At 44.8% G+C, this 26,695-nt stretch overlaps 1 protein-coding gene across 2 annotated transcripts in view; it reads right to left on the bottom strand.

Annotated features, from left to right (window-relative positions):
- The window catches only part of WBP1 (WW domain binding protein 1), a 55,510-nt gene that overhangs the window by 27,430 nt on the left and 1,385 nt on the right, over positions 1 to 26,695 (bottom strand). For both annotated transcript variants that reach the window (XM_029595539.1, XM_029595547.1), the window contains exon 2: positions 18,423 to 18,525. In XM_029595539.1, coding sequence (XP_029451399.1) covers positions 18,423 to 18,525 — 103 coding nt within the window. The remainder of the gene's footprint in view (positions 1 to 18,422; positions 18,526 to 26,695) is intronic.

Raw genomic sequence — 26,695 nt, forward strand, 5'->3', positions numbered from 1 at the left:
AATTGAGATGAGACCAAACGGACAAACTCTTGCATTGAAAAATGTTTCCCTCAGAGTAATTTGTGGTACCTCTGAAGGCATTAAGTTATGAAAATGTATAAAAACATACATCATGTATGACTGGGGAGCAAGGGAAATCTCCTGGGCTGCCTGCTTGAATTACAGAGCTCAGATTCGTGTTCTGAAAAAGCTGTTCATTCTCTTCAGGTTTGGAATAGGTCAGAATCCCTCTCCCCCAATTTCTTGGGAAAAGCAGAAAATCATTTGAGTAGACTTTTGCAAACCTCTCTACACAGAGAACTTGGGCAATAGTTTGAACTGTTTGCAGAAGCAGAATAAGGCCTTGGCCTTGTTTACATGCTTGGGGAGCCTACAAGTCATCTGTGAGAATTAATGGAGGCATCACCCTTAGTTACTGCAATTCTAATTCTAACCCTCTTTGTGGTTGTTCACAGGTATCCAGTAGTGTGCACAATACTGAAATCTGATAATCTTACCAGAAAACATTAAAAATCCATGAATCTCAGATGGATTGCACACATATATTGTATTTGAAAAGACTATAAAATAATGCAGTTACCCAAACCACTGGCTTCAATTGGTCAAAAGGCCTTCTCAATCACTTTTCATGGGAGCAGCCTGGATTAAGCACACTGAAGAAGCAAAAATTGTTTTTTTCAACTTTTACCTCCTGAGAGGCTGAAAGAAGACAGACCATGGCAGGGGTAGGAGCCTCCGATCCTTGAGTGCTGCAAGTTGGCCAATATCCATGAGATGCATAATCAGTATAGTTATCCTGAAAACCCACATGACTTGCAGCACTAGAGGCCTGGACCTGCCTACCCTTGCTTAGCCTTATCTAGGACTAGCAAAGCCTTCTTTCCATCTACTGCCTCTAATTATTTGTGGGGCCGATGCAAAAAGCTGATCATTAAAACTATGCGCTGAAATTCAACACACTGTTTCTTAATGAGCAAGCTAATTTTTTTTTAACTCCCAATACTGTAAGTTAATGTTATGCTAATGCCTCAGGAGTTAAAATGTGTGCAAACAATAATATGCACACAAACCTGACTTAAAATGTGCACTTAGCACAGGCTGAACTGAAAACAAACCTATGAATGGAGAAAAGAATGGTGCTTGCCACATGCCTTGGGCTCCTTCGTTCCATCCATGCCCAGGTCGTGCTCTGGGCAAAATTGGATACTAAGGGCCCCACAAAGGCAGCTCTGGAATTTTTTGTGCATTGGAGCCTCTGTAAGCTCAGAGCTGGCAGGGGAGCTTCTTGCTCTGGGGCAAGATGGGGAGGAGAAACAAAGGGGGTTGGGACGGCTTGGAGCATCTCTTGGTGCCTGGGAGGTCCTGAGTCTTGCTGAAAACGCTGAAACCACCTGCACGGAGGGAGACCAGAGCAGAGCCTCCAGGGCCCTGGTATCACTAACCAGAATGGAGCCCGTCATTATCCAGCGCTTCTTTACTGCTCCCTCGGTTCCTTTCTTTCGGGGAAGAGCTCTCGCTAGCAGCCTTTAGCAGACTTGGTTCCTGAGGTGACGTCTGATGCAACAAGAGCAAAAGGCTGGCAGGACTCTACATTATTTCTATGAAGTACTTATTTGCAAAGCGCCAGCATAGCAGGGCTGGAAACTTTACTCCATCTCTGACCAGGAGTAAAAGTTCCAGCAGTAAGAAAACCTGAGCTAAGGCAGCGCTCCTCTTTGCCTTGGGGGTGTTTAATGCCTTCATTTGCATGGGCTTTCCATGCAAGGGTGCTAAGCAGGACACACAGTTTTACATGCACATTTTGTGTGTATAAAACTCCTTCCTCTAATGGCAGTAAAGTCTGTGCTCAAAAAAATGTGCACATAATTTTGCCAACCGTGCCTTATTGCGTCGGTCTGTTTGTAAGTTGTGGTAACGTGAATATCTAGAAAGGAATGCTTAGATGAGGCATCGGTGGCTCAATATTTGAACCCCAATCCCCCTTCTTGCTATTACCTTACTGGCCAGGGCCTTTGAGAAGAGTACAATGTGTCCACTCTAAAGTGTGCTGCCAGTGTCATGGCTTTCGGGGAAGGGCAGTACTCGTCTTTGCAGCTCCTGCTATTGCAGAATCCACAGTGGGAGCATTATCCAGGGCTTCTACCGTAGCCCAAGGGAACCTGTTTAGCCTGGCCCGGGCCCTAAGCAAAGCGCCTTTTTTATCTGAGTAAATCCATGCCGTCTTATTAAGGCCATAAAATGGCTGGATACACTGACAGCGCAGTGGGCCCTATTGGATCTGAGGTCACCTCCATTTCCAATGCATGCAAATCGAGAGCCATTGCCACCTTTTAATTAAGGACCTTAGAAAGCAAGCCCACTCCCTCTTCCATCTCCAAGGATTCTGGAGGAAAAGCCAGACAAGTTGGAAGGGGGTTGCCTAGTGCCTGCCTTTTCAGAAACATGGGGCATCTACTTCATAGAATTCTTGTCTGCCCGTCCTCTGAAAGGTTTGCTAAAAGGCAGGATCTTTAACCACAATTTCCGAGACTGCTAGTAAGAAAATATCCAGCCTCTCTCTGCTCACTGATGTTTGGATTTTGGCCATGGGCTCTCGGTGCAGCTTTCCCCAGCCTTTTTGGAATTCCGCTGCATTAGTATCATTGCCCTTAGGATTGTAAGTACTGCTCCATGCGAATTACCCACCAGCAGGGAGGAATGGGAGGCTTAAGATAGTTTTTGGGAGGCAATGTCTGAGGTAGAAGTGTAGTTGTAGATTTTAGTTTGCTTGATCTTCTCTGAGAGGAGGGCTAGCTCTCACTTATTGCACTGATATAGCTTTATGCTACTGTATTTTGTTAACAGTCTTTATAAGACATTTTATTCATGTGTTATATTTTGAGGATGTGGCATGAGCAGCCCATAGTCCTTTTTTTTGTTAGAAGGATTACAGATACATCTAAAAACTGTCATTGTAATGTGCTATCTTACTTTACAGTTGATGTCAGAGGGATGCCTAAAAGGGCCTGTCTTGCCTCTGCCTCCAGCGTCTAGGTTAGTGTCTGTATTGTTTTCTGTTACATGCAATGGCCATAACCCCAGCTCCTGTGGCAGTTCATGGATAAATACTGTGGAATAATACTTGTGACTGAAAAATTATCCAATTTTAACATTATTTCTTTAAAAAAAAAAAAGTCTCCAAACTGTTGGGCAGACCTGAATTTTTTTTTCCCCCAAATGGCAGTTAAGTCTTTCTGAGCTTTTTCCCTTTTTACTCATTTCTTGGCCTCTTCCTTTCCTCTTTTCTTCTCCCAGTCTCACTAGACCTCTTTTCCTCTTTCAACTGTTTTTACATTCCTGGTCTCTTCTCTTCCTTCCCTTTACCATGCTGTCCTCCCACCCTTTCCCCTCTCATATTCCTTATTCCTCCCCCACTTTCAGTCACATTTCCACCCTCCGCCCAAGCCTGCACTCCCTCTCCAAGGCCCACTGTCCCTGCTGTACCCTTTTCTTGATATCACACACTACCCTTCCTTCCTATTGGCTCCGGCACTATCTAATGCTTCCTGCCCCTTGTTACCTCTTCTGTACACAGCAGTCTTAACATACAGGTGCTGCTGCACCCAGAATCCCCTGGTCCCAACCGAAGTGCCCTCATAGAAGTAGATATGGCAAGTGTAAAGTGGCTGGGGGGGGGGGGGGGGGGGGGCGGGGAAGGTGAGCATGAAAGTGAAAGAGTGATGCAGCCCTTCTCCTCTGTGACACCATGTGAGAACGAGAAGCAGCAGCAGCACCTGCAGGGGCCTCAGACACTCATAGCTATGCCAGGTCCCTGTCTCAGGGCCCATGACTGTTTCATGCTCTACAGCAGTGGGACCCGGGTTCTTGCCTTCCTCAGCCTGGCATAGCTATGAGTGCCTGAGGCCCCTGCAAGTGCTGCTTCTCGTTCTCACGTGGTGTCAGAGGAGAAGGGCCCCATCACTCTTTCACCTTCATGCCCACCTTCCCCAGCCACTTTACACTGGGCACTTCGGTTGGGACCAGGGTATTCTGGGTGCAGCAGCACCTGTATGTTAAGACTGCTGTGTATAGAAGAGGACACATGGGGCAGGAAGCATTAGATAGTGCCAGAGCCAATAGGAAGGAAGGGTAGTGTGTGACATCAAGAAGAGAGCTCATCATAGGGATTGGGCCTTGGAGAGGTAGTATGGGAAGCAACAGGAAGAGAGGGAGTTAGGAGAAAGCTAGAGCATATAGTGCAGGCTTGGGTGGAGGGTGGAAATGTGACAGAAAAGCCCAAATAGCTGCAAGAAGGGGAAACAGTCCTGCTTCTCACCAGAAACAGAAAATAGGGTAGGAAACATGGAGAATGCCAAATGGGGTGCAGAGGTGAAGGGAAGGAGGTGGACAGGTACATCTCAGAGGTAGCACGGGAACAGTAGGCTCCATTTCCCATGATTCCACCAGGGACAGAAAAGCCTGCAGTAAGACAGCTGCAGCAATTGCCGCAGCCATGGACTAGCAGAGAACGCGGGACTCCGCCAACCTCACAGAGTTCGCGCTGGGAACACAGCTGTCGCAGGAGTTCCCAAATTCAGTTCTCAAGGGATGCAACCCAGTGGAGGGTTCAGGATTTCCATAATGAAGATATCTGAGGAATACAGGCCTACAGTGGAAACAGTGCATATTCACCATAGAAATTCTAAAAAACAGACTGCTTTTAGCCTTTAATGACTGGATTTGGGGAACCCTGGCGTACAATTTCTTTCTTGGCACAGTGGGGGGGGGGGATTTGTACTCTTGTCAATTTACCAGAATAAAGGGCTCTGTGTGTGTGGAAACCCCTTTGAAAATTCTCTCCTTCTTTATAGTTTTCTAACTTGCATTACCACAAGTTTTATGTTCCAGAAACATGGGCCAAAGAAAGAACAAAAGCCAGAGAGGTTATTCAGTATTTTATTTAGCAAGATTATATATTTAATAACCAAATCTCCTTGTGTCCCAGCAATAAGAAACCAAAACATTTAACAAAATGCATATGATAGGAGGATCATGTATTCAAGGCATTCCTTGGTGGTTTACACTTGTACCAAGAAGGATAATCCAAGCAATGAAACTGCATCAGTTAATAGGATGGAAAAAATACAAATTAGTAAAGAGATACAAAACAATGAACTAATATAACCCTATGCACGGTGGTGAACAAATTGTGAAATGATCATTAAATTATGGAATTTTAAAAATCCCTTTCCAACTCTTGATGGAGAGAAAAAGTCAACATGCATTTGATTCCCGAATGATCCCATCTGCATGGAGCAGGATCCCCGGGGGTGTAAATGCATGGTAATCCTTCCCTGCTAGAACAGGTACGACAAGACTGATGCAGAAGCACCCAGGTGTGAGGGGTATGGGGGCATCACCTGGGTGCACTCAAGGCCCAGAGCCAGTGCTGCAGAGCATCTAAGAGTGTGAATGTGCTTAAAATTTGTGCAACACAGCTACATATAAAATTCACTTAAATCAGATGGAAAGCTGACAAAGAGGTAAGAAGTCCAGCCTGACAAGGGGGGGGGGGGGGGGGGGGGCGCTACCCAAACCCTTCTTCCTCAACAGGCAACACTAACCCCATGCCAAATGAAGGACCTTCGAGGATCTGCAAAAGGGAGTAAGGGCTCTGGGCCCTTCAAGATGGCACGGCAGCCCTGAGCACAGTTTTCCTAACAAAATGGCTGCCGTAATGGAGGGGGAAGGCCCATCTTCTGCAGGATCACACTGGTGGCATGGGCTGCCATTACTCCAGACTGTACTACTGCCTTCAGTGGGTTTGGGGAGGGGGGGGGGGGGGGGGGGGGGAGACCTTCATGGGACCATGCTGCTTAGCTTTAGATGACTGCATGCCACTGAGCAGCACCTTGGATGGAGCAGAAGATGTAACATGTATATAATGGGGATTTTTAACTATTACACACTGAAGCAACTAATACTTACAGAGTTGCTTGCTGCATGCGTTTCACAATCAGAGACCAGCATATGACTGAGAAAGGCTGCAGGAAGTGGCTTATAGTCCCCAATAGTCAGAGCCATGGGTACTGCCTCCTTGGTAGTGTAACAGAATTCTATTTTATATACATCTGAGCTGTTTTTCAGATATTCTTGCTCTTTTTAGATCCCAACACTATTTTGTTGAAAGGATTTCCAGAGAGCAATGTGTGACATTTTGAAGCAAGTCAGTGCAGAAACTAAAATTAAAATGAGAACATCAGACTCAAAGTTAAATAAAAGCTTACAGTAGGGTATCAGGATGATATTAACAGGCAAAATTACCAACAAACAGAGGACCGTGTATTCTCTTATGTACCTGGATGTCCGGTACTACTGAATCAGCTCCACCACAAATAGGTGATAGTCTTTTTAGTGTGAATACCGATCACCTATTTGTGGTGGAGCTGATTCAGTAGTACCGGACATCCAGGTACATAAGAGAATACACGGTCCTCTGTTAGTAATTTGATTATATTAAGAGAGGACTGCTTTTGGGTTTTGTAAGTTTTGATATTAACAGGCAACAAAGCAAGGCAGTGAGTTTATTATAATACGGAGAATGGAACTACACCCAGACTTTTAAAGACATATTCTGAGGAATGGCAGCCAAATACCAGCCAGGAACAAGGCCAGAATTATGATTTTAGCACAGATACATAGTACTGGAGAGGAAAGGGGTAGGGGGGAGTGAAATAATCAATGCTGGTGCATTGTCCTAAAGCAAGCTAGGGTAGGATCCTCCTCAGCTTGGGTATTTGTTTATTTAAAAAAACAAAACAAAAAAAACACTTGTATTCTGCTGATTCGAGAATCTTATCAGATTACAAAATCACATGCACAATAAAATACAAGAATACATAAAAGGCATGTTAACATTATACAAACAAAACACAAGACCAAGAGACTGAGTGCTGACCATAGTCCTAGCTAATGGAAGCAATGGGCCATTCTTAAGATGTCAATAGCTGCGCAGGCTGTTTAACTCATTGGAAGTAGAGTCTTCATCTATTACACACCATTTCTATAGTGCTTCTAAATATATGCACTGTCTTCAGTTGTAAGTTGTGGCATCCGTTTCTTTTTGGTTTTCCAAAAAAGCAGTTGGCAATCTGGGCAGTGGACAGGAGGTTCTAAGTCCACTGCCATACTGATTAGGGTCAATCTTTGCTCAATGATACTTTCTTGAGATGTGAATGCCCAGTCACTGGACCAATTGTATAAAACAGTTTGAATGGCAGCACAGCGAGGGAGAGAAAACTATGCTGTCGGAAACAGACTTCTCTGACAACTGCCTTGCCACTCCCACTCATTGCCTCTTCTTGCAGCCATACACTGGCTCCCAGTCAAATAGCTCTGCTTCAGGCTGGCCCCAAGTGGCTCAGTGACCGTGGGATGCCCTGTCACACTGAGGGGACCTGGGTTCAAATCCCAGCTCAGGTCCTCCACTCCTTGGAGTTGCCTAGGGCAGAAGATGCTGTGAATACCGTACCTTTCCACTCTTCCCCACAAATCTCCCTGCTTCTCACAGACTGCACTCTTTACTGTGCCATGGGCCAAACATACACCTGCTTATGTGCCTTTTTAATCCTCACTCCCCACCTTTATGGATTTGTGCAAATTGCCTTTTGAAAAACAAGCAGGTAGAGGGGAGTTTTGTGCAGTAAAAATAAATACACATGAAAGGAAAAATTGGTTCTTACCTGCTATTTCCTCGAGTCCCACAGACTAGTTCAGATGAAAGGGATTTTCTCCCCTCTCAACAAATGGAGCAGAGAAGAAAAGCTTTATCGTACTACTGGCACATAAGATAGTGTGCCACCTATAGTCAGTCAGTGTAGTCTGTAACCAAGCTATTAAACCAACAAACTACCCCCCCCCCCCCCCCATATCATCAAGCAGGGGAAGGATACAACTATTGGTAAATCCCAGTTTGTACTAGAGAATCCCCTCCAACCAGAGGAATTTTTTTTGTGATTATATGTTTATTGGTGAGTAAATAACAATTCAATGCCAACAAACTGCTAACAATACATCACCACAGGTTTCATTATTAACCCAAGTTTAAACCCTCCCCCCCACCAACTATTGAGTATTGTCTAGTATGAGTCTGTGGGTTATAACAGTCTGAGACTGCCACATCCGATCAACAGGAAGGCCTCATCCAGATCCAGATGTGTGCCATTTAAGGTATGCGTCCCATGTGCGATGAAAAGATTGGAAATTGTGTCTTTTAGCCGCTGTAAGTTTTGCATTGTACAGACATCCAACGTGCGCAAAAAGGCCGTAAATTGAGGCCTTTGTGATGACTTCCATGAACTGGCAATCTCCATGCGCATGGCTATGCAAGCTTGTAAACCGAACAGCTGAGTCTCCTTCAAGTCTTTGCTATCCATATAGTGAAGTAATGCAAAGTCCATAGATAGTTCAAGTTGGTCCTCTAGTATGGTTGAAATCCATTTTTGCAAGCGTATCCACTTTGGAGTTCCAACCAGAGGAATTTGAACTCCAAAAGAATAAACCATATATAGATCTATATCTATACACACAGATAAGAGCAGACTTCAGAAAATCAGGGTGGGATTCTGGACTGGTCTGTGGGACTCAAGGAAATAAAATTATCAGGCATGAATCAAACTTTTCCTTCCTTATCCCCCAGACCAGTCCAGATGAATGGGATATACCAAAGCTTCCCTAAATTGGGTCAGAACATGAAAGACTCACTTGCTAAACAAAGCTGCGACCAGAGCCTGAACGTCCAATTTATAATGTTTGGTAAAAATGTGCAAAGAAGATCAAGTCACCACCTTACAAATCTCCTGCAACGACATCAGCTGATATTCAGCCCGAGATGCAGCTTGCACTCTAGTGGAATGAGCTCAAAGGCCCAACAGCACCTGTAGACTCTTGAAAATGTATGCAGAAGCTATCGCCTTCTTAATCCATCTGGCAATGGATGCCTTTGTCCCCTTCTCTCCCTTGTTGCAACACTGAATACCACAAAGCCGATTGGACCTTTGAAAGTCATTTGTTACTTTCAAATATCTTAGGAGAACCCTGCACACATCCAAAACATGCAGCTCTCTAGTGTTCAGACGAAGACACTGATCTCCGAAAAGCAGGCAATTCTACAAACTGACTCAAACGGAAAGAAGAAACCATATTTGGTAAAAAGGTTGAACTGTTCTAATGGAAACCCTGTCCCCCAAAAACTGAAGAAAGGGATCCCTGCATAAAAAAGCTTGCAACTCTGAAATCCGCCTTGCTGTATAGCTACCAAAAAGAATGTCTTCAGGGTAAGATCCTTCAACAACGCCCTCCTTAGGAGGGTGGAACGAGGGCTTACACAAGGCTGTCAGAGCCAAATAAAGATTCCACAGCAGAACCACTGGGGGGCTGCAAATTCTTTATCCCCTATAGAAATCTATCACCTACAAGGGAAGCCAAGGATGCATTATGTACTTTTCCCCCCTGTAATTGGCAAACATCATTACATGCACCTTAAAAGAGCTTAGGGCTAGACCCTTCTAACAACTTTGACTGCAAAAAGTGAAAGACTCTTGGAACTGAGACCTGAAGCAGAGAAACCAGGACTCTAAAAACCTTCCAAACATACACATATGCCAAGGAAGTCTAGGCCTTCCTTGCCTGAAGCAAGGCTGTAATGTCCTCTTCCAAATAACCCTTAACTCTCAACCTTCTCCTCTCAAAAGCAAAACAAAAGCAATCCCCAAGACAATCAGACCTTGATGTAGTAAACTCTAATGTGACTGAGTCTTAAGGGTCCCTTCAACTTGAGATTCACTAACTCCACAAACCACATTCACCTGGGACAGAATCACTCTCCCTCGATATTTCTCTATGCACCTGAGAACCCTGCTATCTGAGGCCACAAAGGAAACGTAAAGCAGGATCCCCGAGGCCACAGCTGGGAAAGATTGTTGAGACATTCCAACCCTTTTCTCCTTTCTTCTACTGAACAATCACAGGGCCTTTGTAGTCTGCTGTGTAGTCATCAAATCCAACTGGAGAACCCCCTGAAATGGCTTTGATTTTGTGCACTGCTTTCTGTGCCAAATCCCACTCTTCAGGATTTTCTCCTGCTAAGAAAATCTACTTGCACATTTTCTACCCCAGTCATATGAGACACCAACAAGGCCTTCAGATGCTGCTCTGCCCAATGGAACAATATCCCCTCTTTCAAGGACACTGCTAGGCTCTTGGTGCCCCCCCCCCCCTGTCTATTTATGTATGCTACTGCCATCGCATTGTCTGACAATACTCTCGCCACCTGGTTTCCAACTAGCAAAAGAAGGAACCCTAAAGCTTTCCTGATCTCCCTGGTTTCTAAATGATTCATGGACTACGAGGCTTTTGATGCCAACCAAAGGCCCTATGCCATCTGTCCATGACAACTGGCTCCCCAGCCTTTCAGATTGGCAACTTAGGTCACCATAACCAAAATTCAGAATCTCCACCTCTACCCCTCTGGACAAATTGTCCTGCAAGAGCCACTAGGAGAGACTTGAACTAGCTTCCCTAAGCAGAGGCAATCTGAGCTCAAATTCCTCAGACTGTGGACTCCACCATGACAGAAGGGCTTTCTGTAATGGCCTCATATGAGCAAATGCCCAAGGAACCTGGTCCAACAGACATCATGGAACCCAGGACCTGATGATTAAGTCCCAGGGTCTGGGATTCTCAGACAGAACAAAAGACTAATTTGCCTCTGCAATGTCGCCATCCTCAGACAACACACACCCCTAGGTATTCCAAACTCTGTGACAGAAGTACCTTGCTCTTGGCAAAGTCAACAACCCATCCTAAGGTCTGCAACAACTAAACCACCCTTTGAAACCACTGCTGGCAATTGTCCCACAACTCTGCCTGAATAAGCCAGTTGTCCAAGAAGGGAGTGAACTAGAATGGCTTTTCTACATAAGGTGGCAATCACTACCACTATTACTTTAGAAAACATGCAAGAGCCTCTTGCTAGCCCAAAGGGAAGTGCCTAAAACTGAAAATGCCCTTCAAGCACCACAAACCCAAGTAATGACCTGATGATCTCTCTGAATGGGAATGTGACGATAAGCCTCTGACATCCAAAGACGCCAAGAATTTTCCCTTTAACTGCATTCGAAAGTGGGTCACCCATAAAGATACATTCACCTTCTTTAGGTCTAGAATGCACTTATTTCTCCCTTTTTTGGCACTACAAAGTAAACAGAATATCTCCCCAACCCTTTTCTGCCTCTGGGACTGGAACCACTGCTCCAAACAGAAGTCAGTCTAACAAGGATCTTATGACGACCATCTTCCCCCTTTGAAGCACATAGCGAAACCATGAAAGCCTTGACTACCAGCCAACCAAAATCTAAGGTGTAAGTGTCCCTTACAACGAAGACGACCCACTGATCTGTTATTATCTTGGCTTGCCTTTTACAAAGAGTGGACCAACTGCTCCCCTATGCACACAAGATGGAAAGTGGACCAACTGAACTTCATCACATACCCTTAAGTCCTTCTGAAGTGGGCCTTGAACCCTCATGTGAAGTCTTATGGTTCCTCTGAAAATGACTGGTATTTGTTTGAATATGGCCAATGCGAAAAGGATCCTTTATCTGGACGATACTGCCTGGCCTCTCGGAACTTCTGCTTGCTGGGAAAGGTCTTTCTACCCTCCACCCCCTGGCGTATCCTCCAGCAATTTATGAACTTTTGTCTCTTCAAGGCATTTGACTAACCGTTCCAAATCTTCTCCAAACAGCAGCTTCCCTTTGAAAGGAAAGTTGCTTAATTAAGATTTGGACCATACATCAGCTGCCCAATGCAGAGCCAGAGAAGCAGTCTAGATGATACCACGGACATCATACTTCTGCCTAATATTCAAAACAAATCATATAATGCATCTGCTTTTAAAGGACAATCCAGCCTCCAAAGGCTCTGCCTCCTTTTCCGACAGTGTCCTCAATATCTACCACTGGAATCTGTCACACCCAACGTGAACAGGCTCAAGCCACGAAACTACTACAGATCCTTGCTCGGATTCCTAAGGCTGACACCTCAGACATCTCTTCGAGATGGAATTTCCATTTCCCAATCTTGGGAATCCCTAAGAGCTGCACAACCCTTTACCGGGATAGTGGTCTTCTTAGTAACTGCAGATATCAAGGCATCCACCTTGGGCAACTTCAAAAGCTCCAAGGCGTCCTTTGACATGGCCCTACTCACCTTCAGACCTGCCTCAGGGGAATCCCAGTCTTTAACACACCAGGTTCTTGATCGTTCTATGGAAGGGAAAAGCCTTAGCAGGACCTCAAAGGCCCTCCAATATGGGATCCTCCACGTCATGCTCAGCTCTGCTACGTCCTCCTGTATTCCTAGCTCCACTAGAACCTGTAAAATCATGGAGGGTAACTCTGCTCTCTGAAAGACATGCACCACCTTAGGGTCGTTTCCCCTCTGCCACTGGAATTTTTCACCTCTTCTAAGGGGTCTTTGTACCTGCCCTCATCCCTTAGATGGTTATCAGGAGGATATTCCTCCATGTACCCTTCTGAACAGGGTTGCCAGGTAGTTATGAAAGAACAAGAATGCTTTGCCAAAAAATAAAAAAACATGCAAGATTTAAACTTTTTTTTTTTTTTTTTAAAGTAGTTATACACAGAAAACACTTTCGTGAATGTAATGGAGGAAAAAAAACAGGGTGCAATCATATTGCAAATTAAGGCTCTACACTTAGTTCTGTGAAACCTAATATCTTTGTTATTCATTGTAGGTCAGCAGGCCCGATCCTCCACCCCAAAGTAAAAAGCATATCAGGCATAATGATCACCTACCACTCCACCAAAAGCATTAAAACAAGTTGCAGACTACAGTGGCCTGAGTGGTCTCCTTCCCGCCACACCCCCCAGGTCCACTATGCAAATTCCCATGTTGGCTTTGGGCCATTTCCTAACCCGCACTCCACCCACCCACAAACACCTTTTCCACAGACCAGGACTAGACATGTGGGGGAGGTGTGCCTCCATCTCATTTGCCCCTCAGCTCCTGAACATGCCTCCTTGCACCACCATTATCTCTCTTCCTTCTCCTCTGTCCCCCTCTTATCCCTCCTCTACGACTTAAGCAGCTCTTGGCCCTCACCTCTCCGAAGGCAGTGGGAACAATGGAGAGGACATTTGCATTTAGACCACCTGAGGTGCAAAAATTAGAGCAGGAGGTAGCTGTTGCTGGGATGTCTGAGCTATGGCCCCATTCCCTAATCCCATGCTTCTGGTCATAGCACTAGAGAGGAGGCAGGGGCAGGACCACAAGAAAGCAGCGGAAAATTGTGCTTGCTGAGATCCCACCCTCTTTCCTCACAGTTTCCAATCACAGCACAGGGAGGGCTGCAGCTCAGCTCTGATGTACTGTTGGTTCTACTTTTTGAACAGCAGCCAATCAGAGGTGACAGGAACAGCAGGGAACGAACCCGCCCCCCCCAAAAAAAAAAAAAGGTAGGAAAAAGAAAAGGCCTAAAATAAGCTACCAACAAGTTGCAAAAAAAAAAAAAAAAAAAAAAAAAAAGAGACGATTCTGGAAAAAAACAAAACAAAAAAAAAACCACAAGCCCAAATTTGCAGTAAATAAGCAAGGTTGGCAACACTGCTTCTGAAGCTCCTGAATCGAAATACGGATCCAGTTTGTGCTCCAGCTTCCTCCTCTTTGGACAGAGCAAGCCCACTAAGACCACCCGAGAGGCCCTTTTTGACGGCACCCTTTTGCAACAATCTCCTTCTTAGCCAAAGCGGCCTTATGAAGGAGCAAGACAAACTCTATTGAAAAAGGCCCCTCGGACTCTGAATCCCCCCTCTTGCAATCCTTCTGAATTGTCCCAGGCAAAATCTGCACCCCCCCAGCACAGGAGACTGAGGAAGGATCAGCAGATATGCTCCCCGTGATCCCCTGAAGCGTGGGAGAGGAAGCTAAAATGGTCGTGGTACCAGTGCTGCCAGAATATCCTGCACTGCCTGCCTCAGTGCCTCTGGATTGCAGTTTGTGTCTACCTTCTTTACCTCCAATGCAGAAACAGAGGCTTTAGAGCAGCCTCTCCACCGCCCAGACAGACAAATTTAGAAAGCCTCTGCAGACCTTGCTCACACTTCAATCACCGATAGCCTGCATAACTCTCCCTTTGCATGGAAGGAGATGCCTACTGGTGTGAACTCAGTGTCTTTGCCTCTTTTCGTGTCCCCCCTCTGCCCCCAAAAAGTCTTAAAGAGACAACACTTCCAAACCAAGTCAGCCAGAAAGAATTTAAAAAAATAGCCAGAGGATCAAAGGGGGATCAGCAAGCCAGAGGAAGATGAGAGCAGAGACTGAGGGAGCCAGAACCACTGGCTATCAAAATCCCCCTCCAGGACAGGCACCAGCTAAGACAAAGGTCACCGAGCTGCTGCTCACCCTTATTCTACCAGAAAGATGGCCCCAATCCAGGATCTAACACCCCTGGGAGCAATTTGGAAATCAAATCCAGCTGCATGTTAAACACCTCTACCATCTGCTGGAGACAGAAAATACTGAGTGACTGCAGGTGGCACACTATTTTTGTATCAATAATACAATAAAGATTTTCTTCCGTCTCCATCTGCTGGTAGGGGAAAAAAAAAACTCATCTATCTAGACTGGTCTTGGGGAGGATAAGGACATTCATTTTGTGCACATTTTTTCACTACATTTGTGCTAGGCGTTCCAAAAGGTGGAGTTGAGGCAGGGATAACACTTTCACAGTTTCAAATTTTCAGAAGTGCACGAGCAAACCTACATGCAGAATTTTGCACCTGCACAGGAGCAGGTATAACTTCTTGCACTCTGTCCATGTGCACACATGGACCCAACCTGGGAATTTTCAAAGCTAACTTAAAACTTTGTACTCGCAGACTTTAATCCTACACAGGGTGCCGAACGTTACTCTCAAATACTGAAATCCTACTTGTCTTGCTTTCAACCAGTCCAGTAACACTGCTCCCACCATAAGAAATGCTATTTTGGGTCAGACCAAAGTCTCCCAACAGTGGTTCATCGCAAAATGTGATCCATTTTCTTGCTGCTCAATCTCAGCAAACCGTACTGGTTTCTTGGAGTCATCTAGAGATCCATATTCAGCACCACTTTGCCGGATAAGTCAAAACTTATCTGGCTAAGTGGCAGCAGCTGAATATGTGCCCGGGATCAGCGGTCTCCAATTAGTCGGATAACTATGTATCCAACTAAATAGCCAGCCAGCTAAGTACCTGATTCACTAATGGTTTTTCCCATAGACACAAAATGGAAGAAAAAAAAAGCAAAAAAAAACCCAAACCAACTTAGGGGTAGATTTTAAAAGAAGCGCACACACACATAGATGTGCCAATTTTACAACATGCTCATGCTAGGTTTAGCTGCTAACTAGCTGAGCCACACAGTAGCTGAATATGGACCTCCTAGTTAATAACTGCTTATGGATTTTTCCTACAGAAATTTGTCCAAACCCTTTTTTAAACCCCACTCTGTTTGCTGAAGTGACCACCTCCTTTGGCAAAAAATGCCACAGCTTAATTGAAAGTTGAATGAAAAAACACCCTCCAGTTTATTTTAAATCTACCACCTGTTAGCTTCAAGGCATGTCCCCTGGTCCTAGTATTAATGGAAAGAGTAAATAATTGTTCTTTATTTTTCTTTTCCACTCTACTCATTTTATAAAACTGTTATCATATCCCTCTGTCATTTCTTCTCCAACCTGGAAAGCCCTAACCTTAAGCTTTTCTTCAGAAGAAGGCCAAAAAGAGTTTGGACAAATTTCTGGAGACGTCCAGAAGTAGTTATTAACTAGGAGGGCCATATTCAGCCCTTTCACCATTTTGGTCGCCCTTCTCTGTACCTTGCTTAATTCTGCTATATCTTTTTTGAGATACAGTGACCAGTACACAATACTCAAGATGAAGTCGCACCATGGAGCTTTACAGAGGCATTATGACATTTTGTTTTATCCTCCATTCCTTTCCTAATAATCCCTAGCATTCTATATGCTTTCTGGACCGCTGCCACACACGGAGCAGAAGATTTGAATGTATTGTCCACAATGACACCTAGATCCTTTTCCCCGAGTGGTTACTTCTACTGTGGAACCCAACATTGGGTATCTAAAACTAGGATTATTTTTCCCTATGTGAATCACTTTGCACTTGCCCACATTGTTTCATCTGCCATTTAGATGCCCTGTTCCCCAGTTCCTCACAGTCTGTTTATGTTTTAACAACTTTTAATATCTTTGTGTTGTATGCATATTTGATCCCTTTACTTGTCACTCACTTTTTCAGATCACTATTGAGTGAGTTGAACATCACAAGTCCCGGGACGGATCCCTGGTGTACTAAGTCCTTTACACTACTGTCTCCTGATTTTGTGCACTAGGAAATTTTGTAACATAACTCTGACCAATCAACTCATTTGTCTCGAGATATTTTCTGCCTCTCTCTACAATTATATTTAATTTCAGCAACATTAATTTGCATATGGAACTTGAGTTATCATCAAGAGCAAAGCGGCAAATCCAAACTAGCAATATCAAGATATAAAATAAGAGAGTGAAAGTAGCTGGGTTTTCACTTGGCCAATAATCTAGCCAACAACAGCAGCATGGCATCTTTCCCAACAGCTAACCTATAATAAACTTGCCTCTGATCATAATACCGAGTGCTCTCTGCGTTTCCAAGCATAAGTCCTAGAATCCCTTGTCTGCACCCTGGCTTGGGAATGCTACCAAACAAATAAGCCCGTGCGTTGGGTTATCTTCCTGCTGTCAGCAGCGTCAACACTATACACCTGCTTTTTAAACACTGCTGCCCTTATACCATCAGAAGGAAAAACAGAATGCCTCCACTAGTTATATAGACTGCCCCCACTGGTTATTTTGAATTCGTTCTGAATCCCATCAGGTTGCTTAGCTGGTGTGAGCGGTCAGCTGCACTACCATTTTTCTCTTCTTGAAAAGATGCAATTTCTCCTAAAAGCAGCTTAGACTTTGTTTTGCAGCCATGGGATTTTCATTTAGAAAATAAACAAAACACTGCACAAAGTGTCTTCGGCAGCAACATCTCTCCTGTTTTCAATGGGGAGCAGCTCCCTGTCAAGACCTAGATATTAGCATCTGGATTACTTCGAGTACTTGCTCCTTTGTATTGCAAATTATCCTCCATGTGGAGCTTTTTCCGGGTGCCACGATTCCCTCTGACCCCTGTAGCATCTGCCGAACTATTTTCCTACCTAGAGTTAAAAGCCTTCACATACTCAACTACATTTTTGGCCAAAACAAATTATACTGCAGATTTTTGTATGAAAATACTTGAATAACTTCTATATAAAGCAACAAAAACGCCAAGTTATGCATTCGCCAAGTTGTATTAACCTTGCAGTTTTAAAAGGAAAAAGAAAAAGGGGGTGTTTAATGAGCTTATACTTCCAATATTGTCGGGCCCATACAGTACAGTGCGCTCCAACGGAGCGCAGTTAACCCATCATTGGACGCACGTTTCCCTTACCCCTTATTCAGTAAGGGGCCGAAAAAGCACGTCCAACACACCACACATTTTGCTTTCAGAAATTAGCGCCTACCCAAAAGGTAGGCGCTAATTTCTTCAGGCACCGGGAAAGTGCACAGAAAAGCAGTAAAAACTGCTTTTCTGTGCACCCTCCAACTTATATCATGGCGATATTAAGTCGGAGGTCCCAAAGGGTAAAAAAAGTAAAAAAAAAAAAAAAAATTTGAAGTCAACCCGCGGCTATCGGGTCGAAAACCGGACGCTCAATTTTGCTGGCGTCCGGTTCCCAAGCTCGTGGCTGTCAGCGGGTTCGAGAACCGATGCCGGTAAAATTGAGCATCAGCTGTCAAACTCGCTGACAGCCACCGCTCCAGGCCAAAAGGAGGCGCTAGGGACGCGCTAGTGTCCTTAGCGCCTCCTTTTTCCTGTTTCTACCGCCGGGCCTCATTTAAATACAGAATTGCACGCACAGGCGAGTGGCCTGTGCACGCGCCGGGAGAGCGGGCAAACGCCCGCTCTCCCGCAGACTTTACTGAATCAGCCCGTTAGATAGGTATCAACACATACTCTCACATAAGTACAACACTGTGTGCAACGCATACTGAATACTTCGGAAAAGCAACAGCAAATACATGCATAAACCCCCTTCCCCTCCCTTGCATGCAAGTTTCAGTCACCACTCTAAGCGACTTCTGCTAAAGAAATCGAGCCCTTGAGATCCCCAACAGTGACTCCTGAGCACTTTCCCAATAAGATAAGATTGTATTCCAGGTTACAGTTCAATCCAAACTTTGGCAAGAAATGCTCGTGATGGGAAGGATAGAGCGGCAATGTCAGACTTACACCACAGCTCATAATAGTAGGTACAGCAACCAGTCTCTCCACAGCAGTGACCCGTTTCACACATGTACGGCTGGTTGTTCACCCCTGGACAGTATTCCCGATCCTGCAATGAAACAAGAGTTGTCACGAGAGCGCACGCCAGCAACAATGGACACTGTCCATCTCTGCCTGCCTGTGCACCACCTGTCAAAAGCCCAAGTAACCCATACAGAGTCTCTGAACCCACCCGCCCAAGCCCAACCCAGTCAGATATTATCCAACCCAGTCTAACCCACATCCAAGCCCCAACCTCTTTATATACAAAAACACATCGCACAGACCCAGTATCACCAAGCCCCTTCCAATACCAACTATGTTAATCCATAGGCTGATCTATGACACCCAACCTTAAGTGCAGGGCAACCAACTGTGGGAAATGCATTGCAGGTTTTTGGTGGAGTGTGACAGGAAAATAAAAAGTAACGAAGATTTCATCTGCCAGAAACCTGCGACAACCACCATCTGAAGCAAAGCATGACATCAGCGGTGTTCAATTTTAAAGCTGGGTCACCAGTTTTGTATTACTGTTGCTTTTGAGGACACGCCAGTCTTCAGGAAGCCTTAACATTTTTGCCACCGAACATCGCATTTAACATGTTATGATTAGCACTTTAATTTTTATAATTTATATACCAACTATGGTTTTGTTAAATCATCTGAAGCTGTGAAAACCTCAAATATATAATCCAAACAGGAATGACCACGTGATAAAATATCACCCTCAAAACTAAAATCACAAAATTCATTATCAAGAGCCAGAGACTGGCCATCCACGTTTAACCCTAACCCCAGTCCCAACCTCTTTAGGTACAAACCAAGCAAACTGTGGAGATGCAGCACCACTAAAGCCCTTCCATTAGGCAGTCCCATCAGCAGCAGGGCGCTATACGAACGCCAGGCCAACCTGCTGCTATGACAGATTGCAGCACAGCACTGGCAGTATTTCCAGGAAGCACCACTCAACCAGTACTTTTTACAAATTATAATTTTATTAGGTAAAAACAAGTTAAGACAATTTTAATTTAAAGAAGAACAAACCTCATAACATGTTGAAGAAATATAGAACAAACATGGAAAGAGGGAGGGAAATGGAGAAAAAAATGAGACAAAGGAACTTTGGGCACTGGAGGAGAGTAAGCAAATATTTTAAATAAAGAAGTCTATTGATGCATGGCTGAACCTAATCAGTTTCAAGAAGTGTGCTACAGCCTTTGTCCACTCCCGTGCAAGGGGTTGAATTCAACTGGGAACAAAAATGAAAGCCACTGGTAAATGGACTGGTACCAGAGGCAGAATGTGGCAGCCAGTGCTCTCACAGGCCTCAGTGCATCCCTCCCACACTGCACTAACAGCAGAAACTTCCCATGAATACCGGCACTGCAGGAGAGGCGTTGTACTCCATCGGTGTGGTGCCAAAGATCCCTGCAGCACTGTACTTCACTAACAGTGGGAGGCAACCAATGCGGCAACCAGCCCTTTCAGAGAGACCATGCAGCACCAATTTCTCCCCTGGTCAAGTTACATCCAGTGCCAAATTATCATACATGACTGAAAGAAATGGCAACATTTACAACTCTACACGGGAAAACAAATCCCAGTTGACTCTTGCCCCCTGATCCGAAGGCCAAACATGTGATAAGGAAGCTGAAAATGTCTCCTAGGAGTAGCTCCTTTCTTCACACTGGTTTTAAATGACTCATTCTTTTGCCATGGCTTCTGCCAGACCTGCTCCTGGTTGGTGCACCTGAGCTTTTGTCTGCCGTGAGAATATACTTGTCCCGTAAAACAGAGAAGGCTTTCATGGTAGATGACCACAGTGCTGATCGTATAGAAACAAAAAAAACACAACACCACACACACCAGAGTGTATGAGCAAATCCTTCACCCATAGAAGTAAACAAACTGTTGAGACTTTATGGACTAACAGTGAGAACAAATTTGAATACAAGATAAAATATAAATCAGCAAGGATGGTGGAAATACCAAGGGCCCTGGCTGGTAGGCTTCCCTCACCAGCACTCCTAAATAGCCTCACTTCTGTATGGAACTTATGTGGTGATGCAATAAACACATGGATAGGAGAAGCAGCCTCTGGAGCTGGGGATTGCGAGTTCCAGTCCCATCTGGGTCACAAATGTTTGGCAATACTCAAGTTCTACTTAATAAACTATTTCACAGCCTCTCCCAGACAGAGCCTTCTGTCAGGAAGAGGGTGTGGCCTAGTGGTTAATAGGCTGCAAAACACACTTAAATATTTTAAAATAAAACGAGATGCTGGAAGGATTCTTTGTTTCCAGTCTCTGCCACTCCCAGTGCAGAAACGCCAGGCTCCCAGGTGCTGCTACACAGAGCTGGGACATCCAGGGGGGCTTAAGCTTCTCATCCCAGGGCAATCACTCAAGCTTTCTGACTTCACCTTTGGGTTGCACATTGTCTCCTCATCAATGTCAAACTGCGCTGGACCAAAATTTCATTCCAATTCATTTACACTCTGGTAAAATGGTTCATGTGATAGAATACAGCTGATCTGGCCCCTGACAAAATAAAGAAGTGGGAGGGAGCCTGCAATGTGCCGACAAGGAAACAGAAGGAAAAGCACCCGCAATCCTACCAACCTACAAGCAACAGCAGCCTCTGCCTCTCTGTTCAAGGAACAGGTTTTAACACAGGCCTGAATCAGAAGCAGCCTGTTCAACCCTCCCTCCAGCAGCCAGGACAAGCACAGCCTGCCCACCTTGGCTTCTGCTGGCTCGATGCCTTTTGGCTTTGCCTCAAACCGTCATCCGTTTCCCCAGCAGCTGTAGGGGAATAAACACCGTCAGTCTCCTTGGCCGGATCCTCAGTGACTTGCACTGGGCCCTCCCATAAGGTAGTGTGCTGAGGTTTTGCTGTGGAAGAAAAACAACTCCAGTTTTTCTATTCTCAGCCTTCCAGCTCACCTTGGTGCACACGGCTCAGAGCTGAAGCTTATCCCAGGCGGAGCCCTGACCGCAGGAAGGCTTCTTTACAGGCTCCAAAAACAGGTCTGCCTGCAAATAACACAATGGTTTGTAGTCTTGGCAGCAAGAGAAATCGAAATTCAGTCAGCAGAGGCAGAAAAAAACAAAACCGCTCTTCCAATGCTGCGGACCTGCATGTTAAGCAATCATTTGGCTCTGTGTTGCTCTCTCTCCCAGTGATGAGATATGCAGACAGAATTAACACAAAGACTGGAAGGAGAGCCCCAGCTGAGACCAGCCCCCACTTCAGGAGTTTCCAGACTCTGGCTCTGGAGTAACTTAGTGGAGGGATGATGGAAGCCCTGCAGACTGCTCAGCAGATCCTGCACTAGCAGGGATCCTTCAGTCAAGGAAATCAGGAGTGTTTATAAGCACGCCACAGCCTTTTCGCAAGGAAAAGCACTTCCCTACTGCTGGGATTGTGAAGTAGGTGTCTCTGTGGCTGGTCCTTTTGAACTTCAGAGCTCAACAGCAGGTCCTGAATGGAGGAGTTTGGGCACTGTAGTTCTAGTCCATTCCCCCCCCCCTCCCCCAGCAGTCCCGCTGCATGCCACTAACAGGGGGGCTCCTTGCTAGACTAATAACCCATTTGGGAGCTCACAGAGAGAGGCTTTTCTCTATTGTTTCATCACCCTTCGGGATGTGCGTGTGCAGTTGATGGGGAAACAAAGAAGGGAAAAAATGCTGCAGATACTAAGAATCCAGCAGGAACCTCCCATGCGAGCCTCAACTCCAGCTGACCCGAATGCCCCCACCATGCCTGTGCAGACTTCTCTGCCCCACCTCCACTCCACTGGAGAGAGATTTCACTTGGCAGCAAGCGCAGGTCACAGCTGGGCTAACAACGGCACAATCAATTTCAGGGCAAACCACTCGACTTACTTCACAATCAAAGCATCTTTAAACAATAAAGACTCAAAAGTAAGGGACTTGCAAAGGAGAACATCTTGAAACATGAAAAGAGACTGCCTACCCGTAGGAAAAAGTAGTTTTAAAGCAACAGCGATCTTCAGATCAACATATAAGTTGCCAAAATTAGACCTAGATTCATCATTTTGCTATAAATCTCGCATGAATAATGCCCACGAGAAAAAAAAAAGGGGCATGGTTAAGGTAATTTTTGAGATGAGTCTCTTTATAAGGCTCTCATATAAGTCAACTATTTATACCACTGTAGGAGGGGCAACTAGTAACTCGAGGTGAGGTTTTGGTGGTGGTCTAGGGTTTGGGGGGCAGTTTTACATGCACAGAGGTTCGAACAGCGCAGTGCACATCAGTGAAGATTTGATGTGAGTTGGAGGGAGGAAAGGTGCACAAAGATGAGATTTGCACAGTGTACTCTCGCCCTAGCTTGATAGCAGTTAGGTAGAGAGTGCATCAAACTTGGTCGAGAGTACATTGTACAAATCTCATCTTTGGGTACCTTTCCTCACTCCAAATCACATCAAATCTTCACTGATGTGCACTGCACTGTTCGTACCTCTGTGCATATAAAACTGCCCACCAAAACCGCACCTCGAGTTACTAGTTGACCCTCCTACAGTGGTATAAATATAGTTGACTAATATGTTTGCCACCCCAGAGGCTCTCTGTCTCTCTCACTACTTCACTCCATTCCACTCTCCCCTAATCCTCTCCTGCCTGAAACAGGATTTGTGATATTTAGCGCAAATCCAGGTTCTGACATATCATGCAGCATAACGCCAAGAAAACAGGTGTCGTTATTTCCGGCATTATAACCTGTGTTACGCTATCGCACGCAACATTAAGCACCCCACATTTTCATAAACTCCACCCAAACTCCTTCCTTTTGACTAAATTTTAAACATTTGCATACGTACCTCATGATGCATTATTTATCGCAAGTGATTATCGTGGGCGTTAATAGCCCTAACGCGTTTTGATGAATGACCCCCCTAAGAAGGAAACACTAATTTTTAGCTTTTTCTAAGACAACCGAAGCCATGATGGAACTTTCTCTGCAGTCCCATAAATGGGGCAAGCATAAAGCTCAATGTCCAGGGGCACAAGCTGAGCTAGTCCTGTTCTACCCCCACTGAAAGCAGGAAGAAGTAGTTCCAATGACCCTCTTGAGGCCCATTAGAAGAGCAGGACTACACTTCCCTGTATGCAATGGGGTAAAAGCAGGACTGCCTCAGCTCGTTCCCCTGGAAGCGGAGCTATATCATTAACACCTCAGGCTTCCCTTGGGCACTGAATAAGTCCAGTGCATCCTTCTGATTGTCTTGACTGGGACCCTGGCCAAGGTCAAGAAGCTGGATTCTCCCAGCCCGAGAAGCTTTTATCTACGAGGTAGGCCTGCTAACATCTGTGTCAGAACAAACAGTATAGATCCGAGTGCCATCTTAAAGGCAACCTGCACTGCATGTTGGAACACTATCAGAGAGAAGTTAGAAAAACAGAAATGATGTCAGTGTTTCCTTGTTATTTCTCATCTGTCTTGTCCTCCAAAATCACAGACATCCTTATCTGAACAGAATGTCAGCAGGCAGCAAAAAGGCAGGAAGGCTTCCTTCGTATTCCTCCAGGCTACACCCTAGAATACCAAAAATACAGGCACAGGACAGCCCATCAGAAAGCCACGACGCTCCCTTACTTCTACAATAATGAAATCATGGAAGCGTGGCCAACCGCAGCACCAACCTGAGCTGGAATCTAGAGGGCGTGCTGACATCGCTCACAACCCAGCGCTCTCCTTCTGCTGCCTCCTCCCACCCAAAAATCCACCCCATTACCCTAACTGTTCTGCAAACATTTCAAGCCGCAGAGTGTGACGGGGCACCTAGCCTTTGCATGCTTCCTTCCAATAGCAGCTCCTGTTCCAAGCAGAGCTCCACCACAGCACCAGGACTTCAGAAGCATTGCTGGCATCCTCCATGTGTTTTATGGAGCTAAGAGGGAACAGAGCCTACCAGTACAACTTGCTGAAACGTTTGAGAATGCGATTCCTTTTTGCAGGGTCAGGCACCTTGGTCTTAGCAGAAAGGTCTGCCTAATAAAGAGGCTTCACTGTACTTCTCTTTCTACTCCAATACTGAGCACCATCTCTCATCAGCTGGCACCCATAGTATCCCCGTCTCTCCCCACCCTTCCCTTCTGACCTCTGTTGCATTCTGTATTCAAATAAATTGGAACAAGAAAGAGAGCTTGGTACATTCACAGTCCACACTGATGCAATATTCATACAAAGTGCAAGCCAGTGTCTGCCGAGGACAGGCGAGCCCTTCAGATTTAAAGTTTTTATGCCACTGAAAACACAGTGTATGGAAAAAAAAAAAGATGTTGGAAATATTTAATACCAAAGAAAATCACTATAATAATGCTCCATTGTACTTCTACCCAAGCTGCCTTTCATAATAAAGGTTTTTTTTTTTATTGTGGTGAATCATTCCAAATTACTGAGATCAGATTTCTATGTAAACACGGACAAAACTGGCCAGCTTTACAATATTTAGAGTCAGTGATCAAGAGCATGGACTGTCTGCCTCCATTAGCACAGTTCTGAAGGACTGGTTTCTGATCTCCTTTTTGAAGGGTCCCTGAGAAGATACCACTTTACATGGGATGGGCACTTCTAACTTTAAACATTTGCATGGCTTACTGGGCCGTTCCCTTCTTTCCTGCCCAAGAATCTCTGGCCATGCCATCTTGAGAATTCTCCAAAGAATTCCTGCCAGCCCAGCATCATTCATCGGCCCAGCTTTCCTCCTTTATATCTGGAAACTCATCTTGGTTAACTTTTTCTAACTTGGCAATTCCAACTAGCTTTAAAACACTCAAGTAGTCTGCCTCCAAAACATCGCTTTTCTACTTACACCATTGTAGGCCTGCATATTTTAGAACATAAGAACTGCCATGTAAGAGTACAAGAATGAGAGCTGTACATACATACAGAAAAACAAGCAGCAGAGTGCACTTAGAATTCGTGGTGGTGGATGTTATGGTTTTTAATCACATTTCTATTTTTAAATTTAGCTCTATATTTATATGAAAAAATTGTGTTGAAATGTATCAAAACTTTTCCATGTGCATTTTGTTGCTGAATAAATATTACTAAAAAAAAAACAAAAAAAAAAACCTGCCATACTAGGTCCAGCCATTAAGTTCAGTATCCAATGGCCAATTCAGGACACAAGTATCTGGCAGGATCCCAAATAGTACATAGAATCCATGCTGCTAACACCCAGTGGTAAGCAGTGGCTTTCCCCAAGTCTACCTGATTAATAAATGTTTATGGCCTTTTCCTTCACAAACTTGTCCAAACTTGTTTTTAAACCCAGTTACACTAACTACCTTTTTACCACATCCTCCAGCAATGAATTCCAGAGCTTAATTGTGCATGGAGTGAAAAATATTCTCTCTGGTTTGTTTCAACTGTGCTGCTTAATAGCTTAATGGAGTGTCCCTAGTCTTTTTTTTTTTTTTTTTTTAAGAATAAAGAGGTATTCTTTGCTTTATTCTCCACTTTTTCCCCCCCAACATTCTGGGTTTTGTTTTTTTATAACAAAGACCCACTGAGTGGGTAGGATAACAGATTTTACTCAGGTATCTTTAACCATAAAAGTTGAACCTGACTAGGTGTTTGGCTAAATCAAGCTAGTCAAAATTTGACTGACTAGATTTAGTGTGCTGGGGATCTGGCACTAATCAACTTGAGTCCTCTTTAAAAAACCAAAACAGCGAGAAATGCCCTCCTCAGCAAGACCCCTTCCTTCTCCTCAGACATACAGCAGCAGGGAAGAATGGGACTGATTTCCCTGCCTTGGGGCCATGCTTTTCACACTGAGGGAGCGGAGAGGCAGGCAAGCACTCTTTCTCCTCAAAAGATATATATCTTGCAGCTGGAACTGATTCCCTCCCCCCCCCTTCTTTAAAAAAAAGGAAAGAAAGGAAAAGAAAAGTGGGGACACCCCATTCCCGAGAAACCCCACCCCTTCCAAATTCCAACCCAAGTTGAGAAGGAGGAGAGGTCCTACCTCCTCCAACTCAGTTGGATACTAAGTGCTGGTATAACTGATAGCTTTCAGCACTTAGTATTTATTTTATTTGCTAAATTCAGTCCAAATCTGGTTCGGAACTTCAAATGTCAGTATCCGTCCAGCTAACTCCAAAATCAGCTAGATGAATCCTTTGAATGCTGACTTCAGGGATATCACCCAGCTTAAAACAGCACACGTAGAATCTGACCTCATAAATAGGTGAGCTCCAACAAGC

The sequence above is a fragment of the Rhinatrema bivittatum genome, chromosome 1 (genome assembly GCF_901001135.1).
Source record: "Rhinatrema bivittatum chromosome 1, aRhiBiv1.1, whole genome shotgun sequence".
NCBI lineage: Eukaryota > Metazoa > Chordata > Amphibia > Gymnophiona > Rhinatrematidae > Rhinatrema > Rhinatrema bivittatum.